This window comes from Pogoniulus pusillus, chromosome 12 (assembly GCF_015220805.1).
Source record: "Pogoniulus pusillus isolate bPogPus1 chromosome 12, bPogPus1.pri, whole genome shotgun sequence".
Taxonomy (NCBI): domain Eukaryota; kingdom Metazoa; phylum Chordata; class Aves; order Piciformes; family Lybiidae; genus Pogoniulus; species Pogoniulus pusillus.
Window position 1 is genome coordinate 31131274 of NC_087275.1, and position 22286 is coordinate 31153559.

General features: G+C 47.2%; 1 protein-coding gene across 5 annotated transcripts in view; it reads right to left on the reverse strand.

Annotated features, from left to right (window-relative positions):
* Nucleotides 1-21702, reverse strand: part of MBTPS2 (membrane bound transcription factor peptidase, site 2) — a 46475-nt gene extending 24773 nt beyond the window's left edge. For 2 of the 5 annotated variants that reach the window (XM_064152016.1, XM_064152015.1), the window contains exons 1-4: nt 21526-21701; nt 16556-16704; nt 4990-5128; nt 2994-3097 (exon numbers count right to left, since the gene is read on the reverse strand). In XM_064152016.1, coding sequence (XP_064008086.1) covers nt 2994-3097; nt 4990-5128; nt 16556-16704; nt 21526-21600 — 467 coding nt within the window. In that variant the 5' untranslated portion in view covers nt 21601-21701. Of the gene's footprint in view, nt 1-2993; nt 3098-4989; nt 5129-16555; nt 16705-18597; nt 18726-21525 lie in introns of those variants that run through there. The other 3 variants (XM_064152013.1, XM_064152012.1, XM_064152014.1) reach the window with 3 other exon arrangements.
* Between the last annotated feature and the right edge of the window lie 584 nt (nt 21703-22286).

The window sequence follows — 22286 nt, forward strand, 5'->3', positions numbered from 1 at the left end:
AGCATCCAGCCTAGACCTGCCCTGGCACAGCTTGAGGCTGTGTCCCCTTCTTCTGCTGCTGGCTGCCTGGCAGCAGAGCCCAACCCCACCTGGCTACAGCCTCCCTGCAGGCAGCTGCAGGCAGCAATGAGCTCTGCCCTGAGCCTCCTCTGCTGCAGGCTGCACACCCCCAGCTCCCTCAGCCTCTCCTCATAGGGTTTGTGTTCCAGGCCTTTCATCAGCTGGCCTTGAATATCCAAAACCTTCTGGTATTGGAAGGCAGCTCTAAGATCCCCCAGAGGTCCCCAAGGGTAGTTCACACAGGAATGCATCCAGGTGGAGGTGGAGAGTCTGCAGAGAAGCAGACTCCACAACCTCTCTGGGCAGCCTGCTCCAGGGCTCTGCTACCCTCACCCTAAAGAAGTTTCTCCTCATGTTGAGCTGAAACCTTCTCTGTTCCAGTCTGTATCCATTGCTGCTTGGTTTCTTGCTGTGCACCACCCAAAAGGGCTTGGTCCCCTCCTCTTGATACCATCCCTCAGCTATTTATAGGCATTCATCAGATCTCCTCTCAGCCTTCTCCAGACTAAACAGCCCCAGGGCTCTCAGTCTCTCTCCATAGAGGAGATGCTCAAGTTCCCCAGTCACCCTCATGGCTCTCTGATGGACACTCTCCAGCAGGTCCCTGCCTCTCTTGAATTAGGAACCCCAAAACTGGACACAGTATTGCAGGTGTGGTCTCAGCAGGGCAGAGCAGAGGTGGAGAAGAACCTCCCTAGCCCTGCTGGCCATAGTTCTTCTGCTGCCCCCCAGGATGCCATTGGCTCTGTTGGCCACAAGGGCACACTGCTGGCCCATGCAGCACTTGCTGCCCACCAGCACTCCAAGGCCTTTCTCCACAGAGCTGCTTTCCAGCAGCTTTCAACCCCTAAGTCTGTACTGATGCCTGCAGTTTTTCCTCTCCAGAGGCAGGACCCAGCACTTGTTAATGAAGTAATCATCGTAGCTGTGGCATTAGAAATACCACCTTGGATCAAAATGAACACCTCAGTGAGGTTAACAGGGGGGCAAACCACATGTGCCTGAGTTAGTGCTTCAGCCTGTTAGATGCCACTTCAAGAGCTAAGTTTCAACAGATCCATGTAAAATCCATTTTGAAGTACCACTGTGCAACAGCACCTGGGTCCTCTTCAAGTGTCACAGGTGCAGAACTGCAATTGCTGTGTGCAAAACAGGACCACTTAAAAGAAGAATTACTTTAAGCCTGAAGATTTGCAGGGCAGAAATCTCTCTCATTACCTGTATAATAAATGTTGGATTAAAACTATACTCTTAACTCTACACCCTTCCAACCTTAGAAACTAAGGAAGTTACCAACTATAGAAGAAATAGACTCTAGGGAAATCAAAACAATGTGCCCTTGTGGCCAAGACCAATGGTATCCTGGGGTGGATTAGGAGGGCTGTGGTTAGTATGTCCAGAGAGGTTCTCCTCCTCCTCTACTCTGTCCTGCTGAGGCTACAACCAGAATATTGTCTCCAGTTCTGGGCCACTCAGTTCAAGAAGGACCTCATGGAACTGCTTGAGAGAGCCCAGCACAGAGACACAAAGATGCTGCAGGCAGTGAAAACATCTCCTGTGAGGCCAGGCTGAGGGAGCTGGGAGCTTGGAATAGAGGAGCCTGAGGGCTGCCCTCAGTGCTGCGCTAAAGATGTGCAGGGCAGTGTCATGAGGACACAGCCAGGCTCTGCACAGGGGTGGCCTAGGACAGCACAAGGGGCACTGGGGGCAAACTGGAGCAGAGGAGGGGCCACAGGAACAGAAAGAAAAACAAGGGGCAATGAGTGCAAGCTGAGGCATAGGAAGTTTCAGTTAAACACGAGGAAGAATTCTTTCCTTGTGAGGGTGCTTGAGGCCTGGAACAGGCTGCTCAGAGAGGTTGCAGAGTCTCCTTCTCTGGAGACATTGCAAACCTGCCTGGATGTGTTCCTGTTCATAGAATCATAGAATCAAGCAGGTTGGAAGAGACCTCCAAGATCATCCAGTCCAACCTAGCACCCAGCCCTATCCAGTCAACCAGACCATGGCACTAAGTGCCTCAGCCAGGCTTTTCTTGAACACCTCCAGGGATGGTGCCTCCACCACCTCCCTGGGCAGCCCATTCCAATGCCAATCACTCTCTCTGTGAAGAACTTCTTCCTAACATCCAGCCTAGACCTCCCCCAGCACAACTTGAGACTGTGTCCCCTTGTTCTATTGCTGCTTGCCTGGGAGAAGAGGCCACCCCCCACCTGGCTACAATGTCCCTTCAGGTAATTATAGACAGTAATAAGATCACCTCTGAGCCTCCTCTTCTCCAGGCTAAACAGGCCCAGCTCCCTCAGCCTCTCCTCATAGGATTTGTGCTCCAGGCCCCTTACCAGCTTTGTTGCCCTTCTCTGGACATGTTCCAGCACCTCAACATCCTTCTTGAATTGAGGGGCCCAGAACTGGACACAGTACTCAAGGTGTGGCCTGACCAGTGCTGAGTACAGGGGCAGAATAACCTCCCTTGTCCTGCTGGCCAGACTGTTCCTGATGCAGGCCAGGATGCCATTGGCTCTCTTGGCCACCTGGGCACACTGCTGGCTCATCTTCAGCTACTATCTATCAGTACCCCCAGGTCCCTTTCCTCCTGGCTGCTCTCAGCCACTCAGTTCCCAGCCTATAGTGCTGCTTGGGGTTGTTGTGGCCAAAGTGCAGAACCCTGCACTTGGCCTTGTTAAATCTCATCCCATTGGCCTCTGCCCACCCATCCAGCCTGTCCAGGTCCCTCTGCAGGATGCCATTGGGCATCCTGGCCTGCACGATGTTGACCTGCTCTAGGTGCTCCTGCTCTGGCAGGAGGGTTGGACTGGATGACATTTTGAGGTCCCTTCCAACCCCTAACATTCTGTGCTTCTGTGAGTAAATGCTCTGGAATATCAGGCTTTTGTTTTGGGGGGGGATAGTAAAACAAAAGTAGTTTGTATTACCGAATAGCTGCCACCCCATGGCCGACTTCGTGTATCACACCACTGATGAGGATCGCAGAGAAGAAATAGGTCAGCTGGCTGACAGGCAAATTTACACCAGGCACCTGTTAATGTGGGCATGACAACAAAACAAAACAAGGGAGAAAAGCAAGAGGTACAAAGACAAATGATTCCACCCCTAAAGTTGCTGCTTTCACTCAGCTTCTTTGGACATGCAACAGAACAGGAGCCAATCTCACACAGCACTGTCAGCTTGGACCTCTTCTCCCACGTTACATGTGTTTGGAAATAGATTAAACATCTTTTGTTGAAGGTGGGAAAGCTTTTTGTAGGAGCAAAATCTTTCTCCCTGCTTTACTTATTCCCCACAGCCCTGATTGAGAATGTCCTACTCTATGATTAGGATGATTAGGGGACTGGAAGGCATGCCTGATGAGGAGAGGCTGAGGGACCTGGGGCTGCTTAGTCTGGAGAAGACTCAGAGGGGATTTAACAGATGTTTATAAGCATCTGAGGGCTGGCTGGGGGTCAGGAGTTGGGGGGACAGGCTCTGCTCACTTCCTCCCTGTGGTAGGACAAGGAGCAATCATGGAATCATAGAATCAAATAGGTTGGAAGAGACGTCCAAGCTCATCCAGTCCAACCTATCCCCCAACCCTATCCAGTCAACCAGACCATGGCACTAAGTGCCTCAGCCAGTCTCTTCTTGAACAATTCCAGGGACAGTGACTCCACAATGGGTGTAACTTGCAGCACAGGAGGTTCTGCCTCAACACAAGGGGGAACTTCTTGACTGGAAGGGTCACAGAGCACTGGAACAGGCTGCCCAGAGAGGTTGTGGAGTCTCTTTCTCTGGAGCCTTTCAAGGCCTGTCTGGATGTGTTCCTCTGTGATCTAAGCTAGATTGTGTGGCCCTGCTCTGGCAGGGGAGTTGGACTTGATGATCAACTTGGGTCCTTTCCAACCCCTAACATTCTGTGAGCCTGTGATCTATATTAAGCTTAAGGAGATTATAGAAGGTACACAGCCTCCCACTCAAAACAAAAAGGCTTGGCAACTGTAAGCATTGATTTACAAAGGGGATCAGGTAGTGATAGGACTGGGGGAAATGGATCCAAGCTGGAGGATGGGAGAGTTAGATTAGATGTTAAGAAGAAGTTCTTCACCACGAAGGTGCTAAGACACTGGCACAGGTTGCCTAGAGAGGTGGTGGAAGCCTCATCCCTGGATGTTTTTAAGGTCAGGCTGGATGTGGCTCTCTGAGCTATCTGATCTAGTGTAAGGTGTCCCTGCCCACGGCAGGGGGGCTGGAACTGGATGATCCTTGAGGTCCCTTCCAACTCTGGCTGTGAATTGCCTTCTGGGCTCAAGAGTTTTCTGTCTGCTCATGTGCAGCTTCTTGTCCATTAGCATCCCCAAGTCTTTTTCCACCTGCACTTAGATTCATACAATCAAACAGGTTGGAAGAGATCTCCAAGATCATCCAGGCCAACCTATCCCCCAGCCCTATCCAGTCAACCAGACCATGGCACTAAGTGCCTCAGCCAGGCTTGGCTTCAACACTTCCAGGGACAGCAACTCCACCACCTCCCTGGGCAGCCCATTCCAATGCAAATCACTCTCTCTGACAACAACTTCCTCCTCACATCCAGCCCAGACCTGCCCTGGCACAGCTTGAGACTGTGTCCCCTTGTTCTGTGGCTGGTTCCCTGGGAGAAGAGCCCAACCCCCACCTGCCTACAACCTTCCTTCAGGTAGTTGTAGACAGCAATGAGGTCACCTCTGAGCCTCCTCTTCTCCAGGCTAAACAACCCCTTACTACCTCCACTCCCCACTGTAAAAGGCTGGTAACACACGAGCAATTTTTTATGCAGATCCATATCAGGAGCTAGGTTATTCTTGCATGGGAGAGATTTAAGCATCAGATAGGCCATGAAGAAGCTGGCTAAGATCAGCTGACAACTCCTAGATAAAGACTTAAGGAGAGAACACTTACCACAACTTGCAGCATGCGATCGTTCTGGGCTTTGGGTGCCTCGGTCAGCATCTGTGTCAGGGTCTGCATAAGTGTCTTCCCAAGGAGAATAACAGAGCCAAACATAGCAACTATACCAAACACCATCCCAATGCTGAACCTACAAAGTTGAACAAATGAATGGTTTAGCAATGCATAAGCTGTAAAAGGTGAGATTATATTCTCCACCACTTGGCACAACTAACTTACATGGCAAAACAGAATCACAGAACGGTTTAGGTTGGAAGGGACCTCAAGGATCATCCAGTTCCAACCCCCTACCATAGGCAGGGACACCTCCCACTAGAACAGGTCACTCAAGGCATCATCCAACCTGGTCTTGAACACCTCCAGGGAGGGAGCATCCACAACCTTGCTGGACAACATGTTCTCAACCTTACTGCTAGTCATGTGCCAACAACCCAACACATCAGCCTTGGAATCTAACAATCATAATAGAGCCACAGAATGGGTTGGCTTGGAGGGGATCTCCAGAGGTCATCCAGTCCAGCCCCCCGTGCAGTGAGCAGGGCCATTCTCCACTTGATCAGGTTGCTTAGAACCTTGTCAAGCCTGACCTTGAAGATCTGCAGGGATGGGGTCTCAACTACCTCCCTGAGCAACCTGTTGCAATGTTCCAACACCCTCATGGCGCAGAACTTGTTCCTAATATCCAATTTCAATCTACTCTTATCATAGAATCATAGAATCAACCAGGCTGGAAGAGACCTCCAAGCTCATCCAGTCCAGCCTAGCACCCAGCCCTAGCCAGTCAACCAGACCATGGCACTGAGTGCCTCAGCCAGGCTTTTCTTGAACACCTCAAGGGATGGTGCCTCCACCACCTCCCTGGTCCCTCATCCTGTCCCTGCAGGCTGATGCAGACAGTCTCTCTGCAGCCTTTTTGTAGCCCCCTTCAGGTATTGGCAGGCTGCTCTAAGGTCTGCCTGGACCCTCTTCTCCAGCCTGAACATCCTCAACTGTTTAGCCTGGAGAAGAAGAGGCTCAGGGGTGACCTTATTGCTGTCTACAACTACCTGAGGGGTGGTTGTGGCCAGGAGGAGGTTGCTTTCTTCTCTCAGGTGGCCAGCACCAGAACAAGAGGACACAGCCTCAGGCTGTGCCAGGGGAGATTTAGGCTGGAGGTGAGGAGAAAGTTCTTCACTGAGAGAGTCATTGGGCACTGGAATGGGCTGCCCGGGGAGGTGGTGGAGTCGCCGTCCCTGGAGCTGTTCAAGGCAGGACTGGACGTGGCACTTGGTGCCATGGTCTGGCCTTGAGCTCTGTGGTAAAGGGTTGGACTTGATCTGTGAGGTCTCTTCCAATCCTCATAATACTGTGAGACTGAACTCTCGCAGCCTGTCCCTAGAGGGGAGGTTCTCCAGCCCTCTGATCATATTTGTGGTCCTCCTCTGGACCCACTCCAGACACCCCCCCATATTTTAAAGACCTGGATCAAAAAGATGGAGTAGCACACATAACTCATTTCTGGCTGCCCAGGGAGGTGGTGGAGGCACCGTCCCTGGGGGTCTTCAAGAAAAGCCTGGATGAGGCACTTAGTGCCATGGTCTGGTTGATTGGATAGGGCTGTGTGCTAGTTTGAAGCAAGCTAGAATGTTTTGGTAACAGAACTAGATAACGGGCAGTGAAATGAAAAACAATTGTGTCTACTTCTCTCACAGTTACTCTGAGAACTCTGGGAAGAAGAAGAAAACATTCTCCATTTTGTTTCTCACTCTTGCTTTTGCCTTAGACCTGGTCACATCTCATTAACCCTGCTCCTACTAACCTTGCTCCCTAACCTCTTGGCTGCACCTCTATTCTTCCTGAGAACTGGGGTAAGGTTGAGAGGGGCCGGGGGGAGGTGTTGGGGTGGTTTGAGAGCCCCTCCTGGGGACTCAGGTTTCTGGGAGGGGAGTTGTGCTTTCATATTGTTTATCCTTTGTATATTTCTGTATATAATTGTATATAACTGTATATATTGTAAATAGCTGCTTGTAAATTCTGCTAGCTGTAAATAAATTGCTTCATCTATATTCCCAGGGTCCGTCTGAGTTAGCTGGGGCAAATACAAAAGTGTGGGGGGGCGGGGTAACCCCCAAACCATCACATTTTTAATTTGGCGCCCAACGTGGGGCAAGATATTTCAGTGAGTGGAAATTAGCTCTGGGAATTAAGATGAAGCTAATCAAGCAGCTATTGTACTTGGTGGGGATTGCTGTGTGGCCTGTTTTCTGGTTTTTTGTGTACAACTGGATCAAAGATCAAATTGGTTATTTCTTGCTTCATGTAGTTTTTAAGAAGGCTAAAGTTAAGCTTTCAAACATGTTCTGGAGCTGGGGTGATTTTATTCTTGGTTATGCTGGTTTTAGTGTCACTGAGAATATTACTAGTGATATTACAAGAGTTTTTGTCAATAATGTTACAATCAATCGAGAGTCTGCTTTATCTACTGCTCTCATGAGGGTCATCCAGCCCCAAACTGAAATGCCAAATCCATGCAAGGATTTCTACTCGAAACAGAGCATGGCAGGGATGCTGGGCATTATACTGGCTCTTGTAGTTTTAAATTTCATATTAATTTTGGCATTATGTGTGAAAAATTCAAAACCAGCTTCTGTAAGAGCTAGGAAAAATTCTGTGTCTCAGAAGCAGTCTCTTTCACAGCAAAACAAGGGAACACAGTCGTCGGCTTCCCCCTTGCCAGCCTCTGCCCCTCCTTCTCCTAGTGCTGGGAACACAGCCAGTGTTCCTGCCAATAACGTAAACAATGATAACAAAACCAACAACAATCCACAGAGTTCGGCAGGAGCCCTAGGAGGACAGGCAAACAATCCCACTAATGCTAATACTACTACTAGTGCTAGTAACGCTAGCCCAGTCAGTCCAAATCCTAATGACACCAGCTCAGCCAATTCGAACCCCCAGCCAGCAGACCAGAACCAAAATCCTCCTGTTAAAAGCAAGGCAGATTTGAACTCACAAGCTCCAGGTCAGACCCCTAAGGATTCAAACCCTCCAAGTCAGACTCCTAAAGATTCAAATCCTCCAGCAGACACATCCAAGTCTGTTGCTGCTCAGGCTCTTCTGGCACCTGCTAAGGCAAAAGCTAAGACAAAGAGTGGTTCGCAGGAGGATGTAAGAGATGGGACCTCTGGTGATCAGCAGCAAGAGGAGGAAGAGGAGGCAGTTAGTCTGCGAGACCTTGTAGATGTGCTGAGACAACAATACTCAAGTGAGAGGAGTGCTGTGAGGTTAGCTGCCAGGAGAGAGGATGGTTCCAATGAGTTTAGGAGTGCTATGAGGAAGATTGTGTTAGGCCAGGTACCACCAGATCAACAACAGGAAGAGGAGGAGGAAGATGACATCCAAGGCTCCAAGGATCCACTCAGAGAGGTCAGGGAAGTTAGGAAGGAATACACAAGGGAATCAGGTGAGCCAATCTTAAGCTGGTTAGTGAGATGCCGTGGCATTGGTGCTAATGCCCTGCAGGTAGGAGACAAGTCTGCCAAGCAGCTGGGACCACTCACTAAGGAGAGTGGAGTGGACAAACACCTGGCAAGTCCTCTTGGTAGGGTTAGCTTGTGGACACGCCTTCTGTTGGCTGTGGCTATGAGATATCCTTCCCGAGATGATTTGCCATGGGCTGCCAAGAAGTGGAACACCGTTGAGCAGGGAATTAAGCTTCTGAAGGAGTTTGCTGTGAAGGAAGTGCTTTATGGAGATCATGGCACACATGAGCCTGATGATATTCCTTTGGGAACAGGTCTCATGAAGAAGCTGATTAAGCTTGCTCCTTCATCCTATGCTAACATCTTGGCCAGTAAATTTCTGTCAAGGAGTGATAATGGAAGATCTTTCACTGTTGGTGAATTCACTGATCAGCTCAGGCAGATTGAGGACAGCTTGTCACATTCTGGTATAATCTGTGCCATAAAGACTATGACTACAGAGCTTAAGGAAGGTATTGAGAATGGCATTAGAAATGGCATGAAAGAACTGAAGGAGGATCTCGAAAATCTGGTAAAGGATACCGTTCCTGCATCATCTGAATGGGTGAATGTTTCTGCAATCAGGAACAGACGCCCACCTCCTGCAAGGCAATTCCAGCCCAGGAGGAGACAAATTCCACCCAGACATCAGCAATCACGTGCGTCACTGTGGATACTTCTGCGTGATACATACGGGGAGAACATGAACAAATGGGATGGTAAACCTACTTCAGCTCTTTCAAAGAGGGTCAGGGATCTGCAGAGTGGCAGAAACAGAGGCAATAATGCCAGGAAAGTAGCTGTCACTTCTTCAGCTCCCAAGAGCAACTGCAATTGTTCCAACAGTTGCAGTTCCTCTCACAACAACACCAATCATTGTGTACACCCTACATGCCATGTTCAGCATTAGGGGTGCCCTGCCTCCAGCCAGGAGGAGGAAAGGGATAGTGGAGAAAACCGAATCTATTGGAATGTATTCATTAGGTGGCCTGGCAGTTCAAGAGTTCGGAAATACAGGGCTTTAGTTGACACAGGTGCTCAATGTACTTTATTGCCATCTAATTGCAAAGGGACAGAGTCCATTTCTATCTTTGGAATCACTGGTGGATCTCAAGAGTTAACTAAGATACAGGCTGAGATCAGTTTAACTGGTAAAGAGTGGAAGACACATACTATTGTAACTGGTCCTGATGCGCCTTGCATTCTGGGAATTGACTTTTTGAGACAAGGTTGTTTCAAAGATCCTAAGGGTCATAAATGGGCTTTTGGTATAGCATCTGTAGAGATTGAGGATGATAAATTGAAATTGTCCGTTAGGCCTGAACTTTCTGATGAATCTGCAGTTGTGGGACATCATGACATAGAGGACCTGGAAGTGCCAATTGCAACTCAAACTGTTCATCATAGGCAGTACAGAACTAACCGTGACTCTTTGTTGCCCATTCATCAGCTGATTCGTCAATTGGAGAGTCAGGCTGTCATCGAGAAAGCTCATTCACCTTTCAACAGTCCCATCTGGCCTGTGCGCAAACCTACGGGCGACTGGAGACTGACAGTTGACTTTCGTGCCCTCAACGAGGTGACGCCACCCATGAGTGCAGCTGTGCCGGACATGCTGGAACTCCAGTACGAGCTGGAATCAAAGGAGGCTAAATGGTATGCAACCATAGACATTGCTAATGCTTTCTTCTCTATTCCCATAGCAAAGGAGTGCAGGCCTCAGTTTGCATTCACCTGGAGAGGTATCCAGTACCAGTTCAATCGTTTGCCTCAGGGGTGGAAACACAGCTCAACCATCTGTCACTCAGTCATCCACAATGCACTGGAGAAAGGTAAAGCTCCAGAGCACATCCAGTACATCGACGACATCATTGTGTGGGGCCAAACTGCTGAGGAAGTCTTCGAGAAAGGTAACAAAATCATTGACATTCTGTTGCAAGCAGGTTTTGCCATTAAGAGAGACAAGGTCAAAGGACCTGCCAGAGAAATTCAGTTTCTGGGAGTGCGGTGGCAGGATGGTCGCCGTTACATTCCTCAGGATGTGATCAACAAAGTCTCTACCATGGCAGTTCCCACCAGTAAGAAGGACACACTTTCTTTCCTTGGTGTGGTGGGATTTTGGAGACTACACATTCCTGGTTTCAGTCAGATTGTCAAACCTCTGCATGATGTGACTCGTAAGAGAAACAATTTCGAGTGGGGACCTGAACAACAAGCAGCCTTTGATCAAATTAAGCGAGAAGTAGTCCATGCAGTGGGCTTGGGTCCTGTGAGATCTGGTCCGGACATTAAGAACATTCTGTACACGGCTGCCAGTGACAATGGTCCAACTTGGAGTCTTTGGCAGAGAGCTCCAAATGAGACACGTGGTCGTCCACTTGGTTTCTGGGGACGTTGTTACAGAGGTTCAGAGACAAATTACACAGCAACTGAGAAAGAGATTCTAGCAGCCTATGAGGGAGTGAAAGCAGCTTCTGAAGTGATTGGAACTGAGTCACAGTTACTTTTAGCTCCTAGACTGCCAGTTCTTAACTGGATGTTCAAGGGCAAAGGTTCATCACCACATCATGCCACAGATGCAACCTGGTCTAAATGGATGGCTTTGATAACCCAACGAGCACGAATGGGTAATCTTGACCGACCTGGTTTGGTGGAGGTGATCACCAACTGGCCGGAAGGCACAGACTGTTCCAAACCTCCAGAGGAGAAAATAACTCGTGCTGAGGAAGCTCCTCCCTATGGTGATCTCTCTGATCAGGAAAAGAACTATGCTTTGTTCACAGATGGTTCCTGTCGTCTTGTTGGGAACAAGCGAAGATGGAAGTCAGCGGTTTGGAGTCCAACCAGGAGAGTTACCGAAACGAAAGATGGCGAAGGAGAATCCAGTCAGTTCGCTGAGGTAAAAGCTGTTCAACTTGCTCTTGATGTGGCTGAACGTGAGAATTGGCCTATCCTTTACCTCTACACCGACTCGTGGATGGTAGCCAATGCTCTATGGGGTTGGCTGAAGGACTGGAAGAAGAATGGTTGGCAGAGGAAAGGAAAGCCTATTTGGTGTGCTGATCTATGGCAGGACATTGATGCACGGCTGGAGAGAACTCCAGTGAAGGTGCGGCACGTAGATGCACACATGCCTAAGAGCAGAGCCACTGAGGAACATCAACATAACCAGAAGGCAGACCAAGCTGCTAAGATTGCTCAAGTTGATACTAACTCTGAACTTGACATTGACCTTGATTGGAAACATCGAGGTGAGTTGTTCTTAGCTCGGTGGGCCCATGACTCATCTGGACATCAAGGCAGAGATGGAACATACCGATGGGCTCGTGATAGGTCAATTGACTTGTCCATGGACGCTATCACCCAAGTCATCTATGACTGTGACATTTGTGCTGCTATTAAGCAGGCTAAGCGAATCAAGCCCTTATGGTATGGTGATAGATGGTCAAAGTACAGGTATGGTGAAGCCTGGCAGATTGACTACATCACTTTACCTCGATCTCGTTCTGGCAAGCAGTATGTGCTAACGATGGTAGAAGCCAGCACTGGATGGTTGGAAACCTATCCAGTTCCACATGCTACTGCACGTAACACCATTGTTGGTTTGGAGAGACAAATCATGTGGAGACATGGAACTCCAGAGAGAATCGAGTCAGACAATGGTACTCATTTCAAGAACAATCTAGTGAAAAACTGGGCCAAAGAGCATGGTATTGAATGGATCTATCACATACCCTACTATGCACCAGCTTCAGGGAAGATTGAGCGCTACAATGGTTTGCTGAAAACCACCCTCAAAGCCATGGGGGGTGGAACTCTGAAAAACTGGGACAAACATTTAGCACAAGCTACCTGGTTGGTAAATAGTAGAGGTTCAGTAAACAGAGCAGGACCCGCACAATCAGATTTGGTCCAAACAGTAGACGGTGATAAAGTTCCTGTTGTACATGAAAAGAATCTGTTAGGGAAAACTGTTTGGGTATTTTCTCCTTCGGGCGAAGGGAAACCTGTCCGAGGGGTGGTTTCTGCTGAGGGTCCTGGTCATACATACTGGGTAATGCAGGAGAATGGTGAAATCCAGTGTATTCCACAGAGAAATTTAACCTTAGCTGAGAGAGCTTAAATTCAGAGTGTGTAGCATAAGTTGTTAGGAGTTTTCTGTTCTAGGTAACATCGGCGCCCAACACTGAGAAAAATCTACAGTATGTGAGCACGAACCCAATGTCACCTGGGAGTCCCTGTTCCGAGCTTTTGAATCACCTACATCTGATTGAAGTGTGAACTGAACTTGTATATATATTGTTTTAGTGTAAATATTGGTTTAGATTAGATTGGATAATTCTCAGCGATACTCTGAGCGAAGTAGACAGGGGTGGATTGTGCTAGTTTGAAGCAAGCTAGAATGTTTTGGTAACAGAACTAGATAACGGGCAGTGAAATGAAAAACAATTGTGTCTACTTCTCTCACAGTTACTCTGAGAACTCTGGGAAGAAGAAGAAAACATTCTCCATTTTGTTTCTCACTCTTGCTTTTGCCTTAGACCTGGTCACATCTCATTAACCCTGCTCCTACTAACCTTGCTCCCTAACCTCTTGGCTGCACCTCTATTCTTCCTGAGAACTGGGGTAAGGTTGAGAGGGGCCGGGGGGAGGTGTTGGGGTGGTTTGAGAGCCCCTCCTGGGGACTCAGGTTTCTGGGAGGGGAGTTGTGCTTTTTGTATTGTTTATCCATTGTATATTTCTGTATATAATTGTATATAACTGTATATATTGTAAATAGCTGCTTGTAAATTCTGCTAGCTGTAAATAAATTGCTTCATCTATATTCCCAGAGGCCGTCTGAGTTAGCTGGGGCAAATTCAAAAGTGTGGGGGGGGCGGGGTAACCCCCAAACCATCACAGGCTGGGTGATGGGTTGGACTGGATGATCTTGGAGGTGTCTTCCAACCTGGTTGATTCTATGATTCTATAAGCTTTTGCTATACATTCTGCATCCTCCTCATGAACAAGAAAAAAGAATAGCAAAGGAGATTGGACCTCTTTTAAAGAACAACCAAAGGGTATCAAATGCAAGACTAGATTAAAATCGAGTATTTGAAGCACATTTTCCTTCCTGGCAGTTTGGTTTTCACTAAAATCAGTGCTGAAAAGAGTTGCAATTTACATCAGGCCACCTAGTGATGAAATCTATTATTAGTAGCATTAGTGCCATTATTATTACCATTACTATCATCATCATTAGTGGTAGTAGTGTTATTATGATTACTACTATTATTATTAGCCCTGGTTCTTCTTATTGTTGTTATTACTATGATTGTTGTTGTTACATTATTATCATTATTATTATTGTAATTATCATTATTATCATCATCAGTAGTAGATTACTATTATAATTATTACTGGCTCTGGTTCTTCTTATTGTTGTTGTTATAATCATTATTATCATTATTATCATAATCAGTAGTAGTAGTGTTACTATTAACTCTTGTTATTATTGTTATTGTTGACATAGTTATTATTATTGATGTTATCATCATTACCATCATTATTATTATAATTATCATCATCAGTAGTAGTACATTATTATTACTACTATTAGCTCTTGTTCTTCTTATTGTTATTATTGATATTGTTATTATTGTTGATGTTGTTATTATTATTGTTATCACTATTATCATCATCAGTAGTAGTACATTATTATTACTATTAACTCTTGTTATTATTGTTATTGTTGACATAGTTATTATTATTGATGTTATCATCATTACCATCATTATTATTATAATTATCATTATCATCATCAGTAGTACTACATTATTATTACTATTATTAGCTCTTGTTCTTCTTATTGTTATTATTGTTGATGTTGTTATTATTATTGTTATCATTATTATCATCATCAGTAGTAGTACTACATTATTATTACTATTATTAGCTCTTGTTCTTCTTATTGTTATTGTTGATATTATTATTGTTGATGTTGTTATCATTATTATTATTATTATCATTATTATCATCATCAGTAGTAGTAGTACATTATTATTACTATTATTAGCTCTTGTTCTTCTAATTGTTGATATTATTATTGTTGATGTTGTTATCATTATTATTATTATTATCGTTATTATCATCAGTAGTAGTAGTACATTATTATTACTATTATTAGCTCTTGTTCTTCTTATTGTTGATATTGTTATCATTATTATTATTATCATTATTATCATCATCAGCAGTAGTAGTACATTATTATTACTATTATTAGCTCTTGTTCTTCTTATTATTGTTGATACTGTTGTTGTTGTTATAAATATTATTATTATCATCAGTAGTAGTAGTACATTATTATTACTATTATTAGCTCTTGTTCTTCTTATTATTGTTGATACTGTTGTTGTTGTTATAATTATTATTATTATCATTATTATCATCATCAGTAGTAGTAGTACATTATTATTACTATAATTAGCTCTTCTTCTTATTGTTATTGTTGATATTATTATTGTTGATGTTGTTTTTATCATTATTATCCTTATTATCATCATCATCATCAGTAGTCATAGAATCAACCAGGTTGGAAGAGAGCTCCAAGCTCATCCAGTCCAACCTAGTACCCAGCCCTATCCAGTCAATTAGACCATGGCACTAAGTGCCTGATTACTATCATTATCATTATTATCATAATCAGTAGTAGTACTATTACTATTATTAGCTCTTGTTCTCCTTATTGTTGATATTGTTATTATTATTGTTGTTGTTATCATCATTATTATTATAATTATCATTATTATCATCATAATCAGTAACCACAGAATCATAGAATCAAGCAGGTTGGAAGAGACCTCCAAGCTCATCCAGTCCAACCTAGCACCCAGCCCTATCCTGTCAACTAGACCATGGCACTAAGTGCCTCATCATTATCATCATCAGTAGTAGTATTACTATTATTAGCTCTTGTTCTTCTTATTGTTACTGTTATCATCATTATCATCATCAGTAGTAGTATTACTATGATTAGCTCTTCTTCTTCTTATTGTTATTATCATCATTATTATCATCATCAGTAGTAATATTACTATTATTAGCTCTTGTTCTTCTTATTGTTATTATTATCAGTATCACTATTATCACCATCATCATCAATAGTAGTATTACTATTATTAGCTCTTATTCTTCGTATTATTATCATCATCATTATTATCATCATCATCAGTAGTAGTATTACTATTATTAGCTCTTGTTCTTACTGTTATTGTTATTATCATCACTATTATTATTATCATCATCAGTAGTAGTATTACTGTTATTAGCTGTTGTTCTTACTGTTATTGTTATTACCATCACTATCATTATTATCATCATCAGTAGTTGTATTACTATTATTAGCTCTTGTTCTTCTTGTTATTATTATCATCATTACCATTATTATCATCATCAGTAGCAGTAGTATTACTATTATTAGCTCTTATTCTTCTTATTGTTTCTGTTATTATCATCACCATCATTATTATCATCATCATCATGAGTAGTATTACTATTATTAGCTCTTGTTCTTCTTATTGTTATTATCATCATCAATAGTAGTAGTATTACTATTATTAGCTCTTGTTCTTATTGTTATTATCATCACTATCATTATTACCATCATCAGTAGTAGTAGCATTAACTATTATTAGCTCTTGTTCTTCTTATTGTTATTATCATCATTATCATTATTACCATCATCAGTAGTAGTAGTATTACTATTATTAGCTCTTGTTCTTCTTATTATCATCACTATCATTATCATCATCAGCACCAGTAGTAGTATTACTATTATTAGCTCTTGTTCTTCTTATTGTTATTATTATCATCATTATCATTATTATCATAATCATCATCAGTAGTAGTATTACTATTATTAGCTCTTGTTCTTATTGTTATTATTATCATTATCATTACTATCATCATCATCAGTAGTAGCACTACCATTACTTTCATTTTAATGCTGACAGGTCGAATGTGGTTAAGCTGTTGATGCTCTGTTTGGCAGAAGCAAAGAAGAACTGCTGCATTTATACCATAAATAAAGAAATCTGGGTTTCCACCTCCCCCAGCTGTAGAACTGGCGGTTGAAGAGAGCTGTTTGCCACCTCATGTGAAAAGGAGAGACACTCAAGCCATAGGTCAGCAGCCAGTCTTCATAAGATGCCTTCAGAGAGTTGGATGACTGCAAAACAATGGGAAAATAGGGTTGACCACAAAGAAACTTCTAGCAAGAGTTTGTGTTCTGTGAGCAAGCAGGAAAGGAGATCTGTTTATACAACAACAGATGGAGAAGTTCAGGTAGATGTCCTACACAGTAGATCTATTTTGATACATGGTAGGTGAGATGTGTAATAGAAAAGTGTTATGGCACTGTTTTGATGTAAACCTAGGCCTGGGAGGCAGACTGAGTGTCCAGTGTCAGCTGGTAAACACCTGAGAGTGCTCAATTAGTTTCAATAGATTCATGGTTAGAAGGCTTAAAAGACTGATCTGTTGGTGGATTTTTGTCTATGCACAATCACATTCACATGAGGAGAGGCTGAGGGAGCTGGGGGTGTGCAGCCTGCAGCAGAGGAGGCTCAGGGCAGAGCTCATTGCTGCCTGCAGCTGCCTGCAGGGAGGCTGTAGCCAGGTGGGGTTGGGCTCTGCTGCCAGGCAGCCAGCAGCAGAAGAAGGGGACACAGCCTCAAGCTGTGCCAGGGCAGGTCTAGGCTGGATGTTAGGAGGAAGTTGTTGTCAGAGAGAGTGATTGGCACTGGAATGGGCTGCCCAGGTAGGTGGTGGAGTGGCTGTGCCTGGAGGTGTTGAAGTCAAGCCTGGCTGGGGCACTTAGTGCCATGGTCTGGTTGGTTGGCCAGGGCTGGGTGCTAGGTTGGGCTGGATGAGCTTGGAGCTCTCTTCCAACCTGGCTGATTCTATGATTCAGTCATGGATCTATAGAATGGTTTAGGTTGGAAGGGACCTTGAAGATCATCCAGTCCATGGGGAGGGACACCTTCTACTAGAATAGGTTGCTCAAAGCCACATCCAACCTGGCCTTGAACACCTCCAGAGAGGGAACATCCACAAACTCCCTCAGCAACCTGGTTCCAGTGTCTCACCACCCTCACTGCAAAGAATTTCTTCCTAATCTCCATTCTCAATCTGCCCTCCTCAAGCTTCAATCCATTCCCTCTCATCCTATCACTGCCAGCCCTTGTCCATAGTCTCTTCCCAGTTCTCCTGTAGCTCCCTTTGGGCACTGGCACTTCTCATCCTGTCACTACATGCCCAGTGTAAATCTGCCCTCCTCAGCCTCAATCCATTCCCTCTCATCTTATTACTACAAACCCTTATAAAATGTCCCTTCCTGGCCTTCTTGTAGCCCCTTTCAGGCAGTGGCAGGCTGCTCTAAGGTCTCCCTGGAGCCTTCTTTTCTGCAGACTGAACAGCCCCAACTCACTCAGCCTGTCCCCATAGGGAAGTTTCTTCAGCCTTCTGATCACCTTTGTGGCTTCCTCTGGACCTACTCTAGCAGCTCCATGTCCCTCTTATGCTGGGGGCACCAGAATTGGACACAGTACTGCAGGTGGAGAGCAGAGTAGAGGGGCAAAAACCTCTCCCTCATCCTTCTGGCCACACAATAAACCTGTGATAAAGACAAAAATGTTTCATTTGATTTCAGCTGAAAACCAAGTTTCTAATACATTGATGAGACATGGATCAGTACTGTGGCTACCCTTTAGTGAGAGTAAAAATGAGGTCTACTCTTCTGACACAAGAAGTGAGTCTATCACAGACTCAAAAATGAGGTCTACTTTCCTGATACAAGGCCTAAGTCTATCAGAGACTCTGAAATATTTAATGATACTAATGAAAAGCCAGAAGGAAGTTAAAATCATCCACCTGCATTGCATCAGCAATTGCATGATGACTTCCCAGTATTCCAGGGCTCTGCCTTCCTAGTAGCTCCAAAGATTTCCCTTTATGAGGAATGTGCCTTACTCCCTCTATGTCTAATACTCCTCTGATACTACAGGCTGATAGCCACAGTTCTGCAATTGCTGCTTTATATTACAAGGTGCTTGGAACTCACAGCTCAGGAAAAAGCCCAGCAGAACCTTCAGCCTTCTAACTGTGAGCATGTCCCATAGCAGGAGTGTCTCTGACAAAATCCAGGCAAGTTTTCCAAGCTATTTGAACTGTTCCCAAGATTCCATCCAAGCAGCAGAAGTAGCTGCTCATGACATTGTAAAGGCACAGCTCACAGCAGACTTCCTTCTCATGGACTGGGGGGAATGGAGCAAAGCTGGAGGTGGGGAGAGTCAGGCTGCAGCAGCTCTGCTGTGAGCACAGCCTGAAAGAGTTGGGGCTGCGCAGGCTGGAGCAGAGGAGGCTCCCAGGGGACCTTCTTGTGGCCTTCCAGCATCTGAAGGGGGCTCCAAAAAAGCTGGGGAGGGACTTTTGAGGCTGTGAGGGAGTAGCAGGAGTGGGGGGAATGGAGCAAAGCTGGAGATGGGGAGAGTGAGGCTGGAGGTGAGGAGGAAGTTGTTGAGCAGGAGAGTGGTGAGAGGCTGGCAGGGGTTGCCCAGGGAGGTGGTTGAGGCCCCATGGCTGGAGGTGTTTGAGGCCAGGCTGGCTGAGGCTGTGGGCAGCCTGCTCTAGGGTAGGGTGTCCCTGGGCATGGCAGGGGGGTTGGCACTGCCTGATCCTTGTGCTCCCTTCCAGCTCTGACATTAGCAGCAGGGGGAGACATTTATTTTTCCAGGTTTTCTCATCACCTCGATGTTCTTCTGTTTCTTCCTTTTCTCCTGTTTCTTCATTTAACAGAAATGACAAAATGCACAGTTCTGACTTTGAAATTGACCAGGCCTCAGCTGCACTTGGCAGAAACTGGACTGTAATGCTAAATAAAAAAGCCCAACCCCAAACCTCAATCCATTACAGAGCAAACTTCCCATTTCTTCTACATCTTTAACCATCACACACCTTCTTTTGCACACACACTTGGCAATTGCAGTCTTCTCTGAGAAATGGCACCTCTCAAGCTTAAAAAAACACCACTTAATTCAATTTATGCTTAGTGCCATGGTCTAGATGACTGGGTAGGGCTGGGTGAGAGGTTGGACTGGATGAGCTTGGAGGGCTCTTCCAACCTGGCTGATTCTATGATTCTATGATTCTGTAGATAGAAGGAAGGATGCTCTTGCCAAGCTTTCCCCTTTTCATCAGGAGGGAAAAGGCCTTACACATACTTACCAAATGTCTTACAATCAGAAAGAATCACAGAATAAAGCAGGTTGAAAGAGATCTCCAAGCTCATCTAGTCCAACCTAGCACCAGCCCTAGCCAAGCAACCAGACCATAGAATCATAGAATCAAGCAGGTTGGAAGAGAGCTCCAAGCTCAGCCAGCCCAACCTAGCACCCAGCCCTGCCCAACCAACCAGACCATGGCACTCAGTGCCCCAGCCAGGCTTGGCTGCAACACCTCCAGCCACGGCCACTCCATCACCTCCCTGGGCAGCCCATTCCAGTGCCAATCACTCTCTCTGACAACAACTTCCTAACAACATCCAGCCTAGACCTGCCCTGGCACAGCTTCAGCCTCTGTCCCCTTCTTCTGCTGCTGCTGGCTGCCTGGCAGCAGAGCCCAACCCCACCTGGCTACAGCCTCCCTGCAGGCAGCTGCAGACAGCAATGAGCTCTGCCCTGAGCCTCCTCTGCTGCAGGCTGCACCCCCCCAGCTCCCTCAGCCTCTCCTCACAGGGCTCTGCTCCAGGCCCCTCCCCAGCCTTGCTGCCCTGCTCCAAACACCTTCCAGCACCTCAGCAGCTCTCTGCAATGGAGGAGCCCAGAGCTGGACGCAGCACTCCAGGGGTGGCCTGAGCAGTGCTGAGCACAGGGCTGGGCACAAGAACCTCCCTTGCCCTGCTGCCCACACTGCTCCTGAGCCAGCCCAGGATGCCATTGACTCTCTTGATCAATGCTCTGTGAAGATTAAATATTATATCTTTTAAACAAATATTTATAGAGTTCTGCCTTTCTTTTTGTCAACAATGTTAAAGACATTCAAAAGAAAAGGAGGGGAAAAATACCTCTGTGAAAATATCTCTGCTGGCTTCTTGCAGGGCTGAAGCCTACTAGGGACACCCTACCCTAGAGCAGGCTGCACACAGCCTCAGCCAGCCTGGCCTCAAACACCTCCAGCCATGGGGCCTCAACCACCTCCCTGGGCAACCCCTGCCAGCCTCTCACCACTCTCCTGCTCAACAACTTCCTCCTCACCTCCAGCCTCACTCTCCCCACCTCCAGCTTTGCTCCATTCTCCCCACTCCTGACACTCCCTCACACCCTCAAAAGTCCCTCCCCAGCTTTTTTGGAGCCCCCTGCAGATGCTGGAAGGCCACAAGAAGGTCCCCTGGGAGCCTCCTCTGCTCCAGCCTGCACAGCCCCAACTCTTTCAGGCTGTGCTCACAGCAGAGCTGCTGCAGCCTCTCAGCCGCCTCCTGGCCCTGCTCTGGACACGTTTTTACTCGCCCTCGGACAAACGATCGCCCCAGCAGCTTGAGGGGGGCCAGCAAGGCCTGGGCTGCTGCCACTGCAGCCTCGCCGCCACCTGCGCCGTCCGCGGAGCTTCAGCAGCCCGCGGCGCGTAGGGAAGTCCTGCGGCTGCCTGCTCCGCTCCAAGTCTCAGCGGCCCCGGGCCAGGCTCGGCGCCGGCCGTTCCACCGGAGCTGCAGGGGCCTGGCGCCGCCGGCTCGGGCCCGCAGGCCCGCACAGAGCAGCGACGCCGCCGCCAGCGGGAGGCGGGGAAAAAGGCAGTCGTGGCCAGCCCTGGTTGTGTCGGAGGGTGGGCGAAAGAGGCCTCTCCTCACTGCAGACTCCAGACGACAACCGGGATGAGCGGCGCTGCCGGTGCCGTCCCACCGGCCCGGGCGGGGTGCGGGGGGGGAAAGCGCCGATCCTGCCTCGGCGTGCGCGGGCCAAGCGCCCCCGTTCGCTTTCAGGTGCAGAACCCTCACCTTGAGCAGCGTATCCGCCAGGTAGATGGCGCACCAGCCCCCCAGCACGCACACCACCACCGAGATCGGGATCATTGCCGCGGCCGAGGCGCTGGCGGCGGCCGCGGTTCGTGCGGAGGAGACCCCGGAACTAAACCTCTCCCGGAACCTTTCTCCATCAGCTATGCAGCCCGGGCGGACGCTTCCGCGCTCACCGCTGCGAACGCGGGCAGGTGCTGCCGTGACGTCACGTCCTGGTGCGCTGCGGAACGGGGCCCGGCGGCGGCCGCGGCCGTGCGAGGTGTGGCGGCAGCCTGCGGCGTGAGGGGTGCGCAGCGGCGGGGCCGGGGGACGCCAAAGGGAACTGCTGAGCGCGGAAAAGACCTTTCCTCGTCAAGTACAGCGCTCACAATCAGCAGCTCAGTGCTGCTAAGCTGCTAAACCACGTCCCTCAGCAGCACACCCGTGGATGCTTGAGCGTGTCCAGAGAAGGGCGACGAGGCTGGGGAGAGGCCTTGAGCACAGCCCTACGAGGAGAGGCTGAGGGAGCTGGGATTGGTTAGCCTGGAGAAGAGGAGGCTCAGGGTGACCTCATTGCTGTCTACAACTACCTGAGGGGTGGTTGTGGCCAGGAGGAGGTTGCTCTCTTCTCTCAGGTGGCCAGCACCAGAACGAGAGGACACAGCCTCAGGCTGCGCCAGGGGAGATTTAGGCTGGAGGTGAGGAGAAAGTTCTTCCCTGAGAGAGTGATTGGACACTGGAATGGGCTGCCCGGGGAGGTG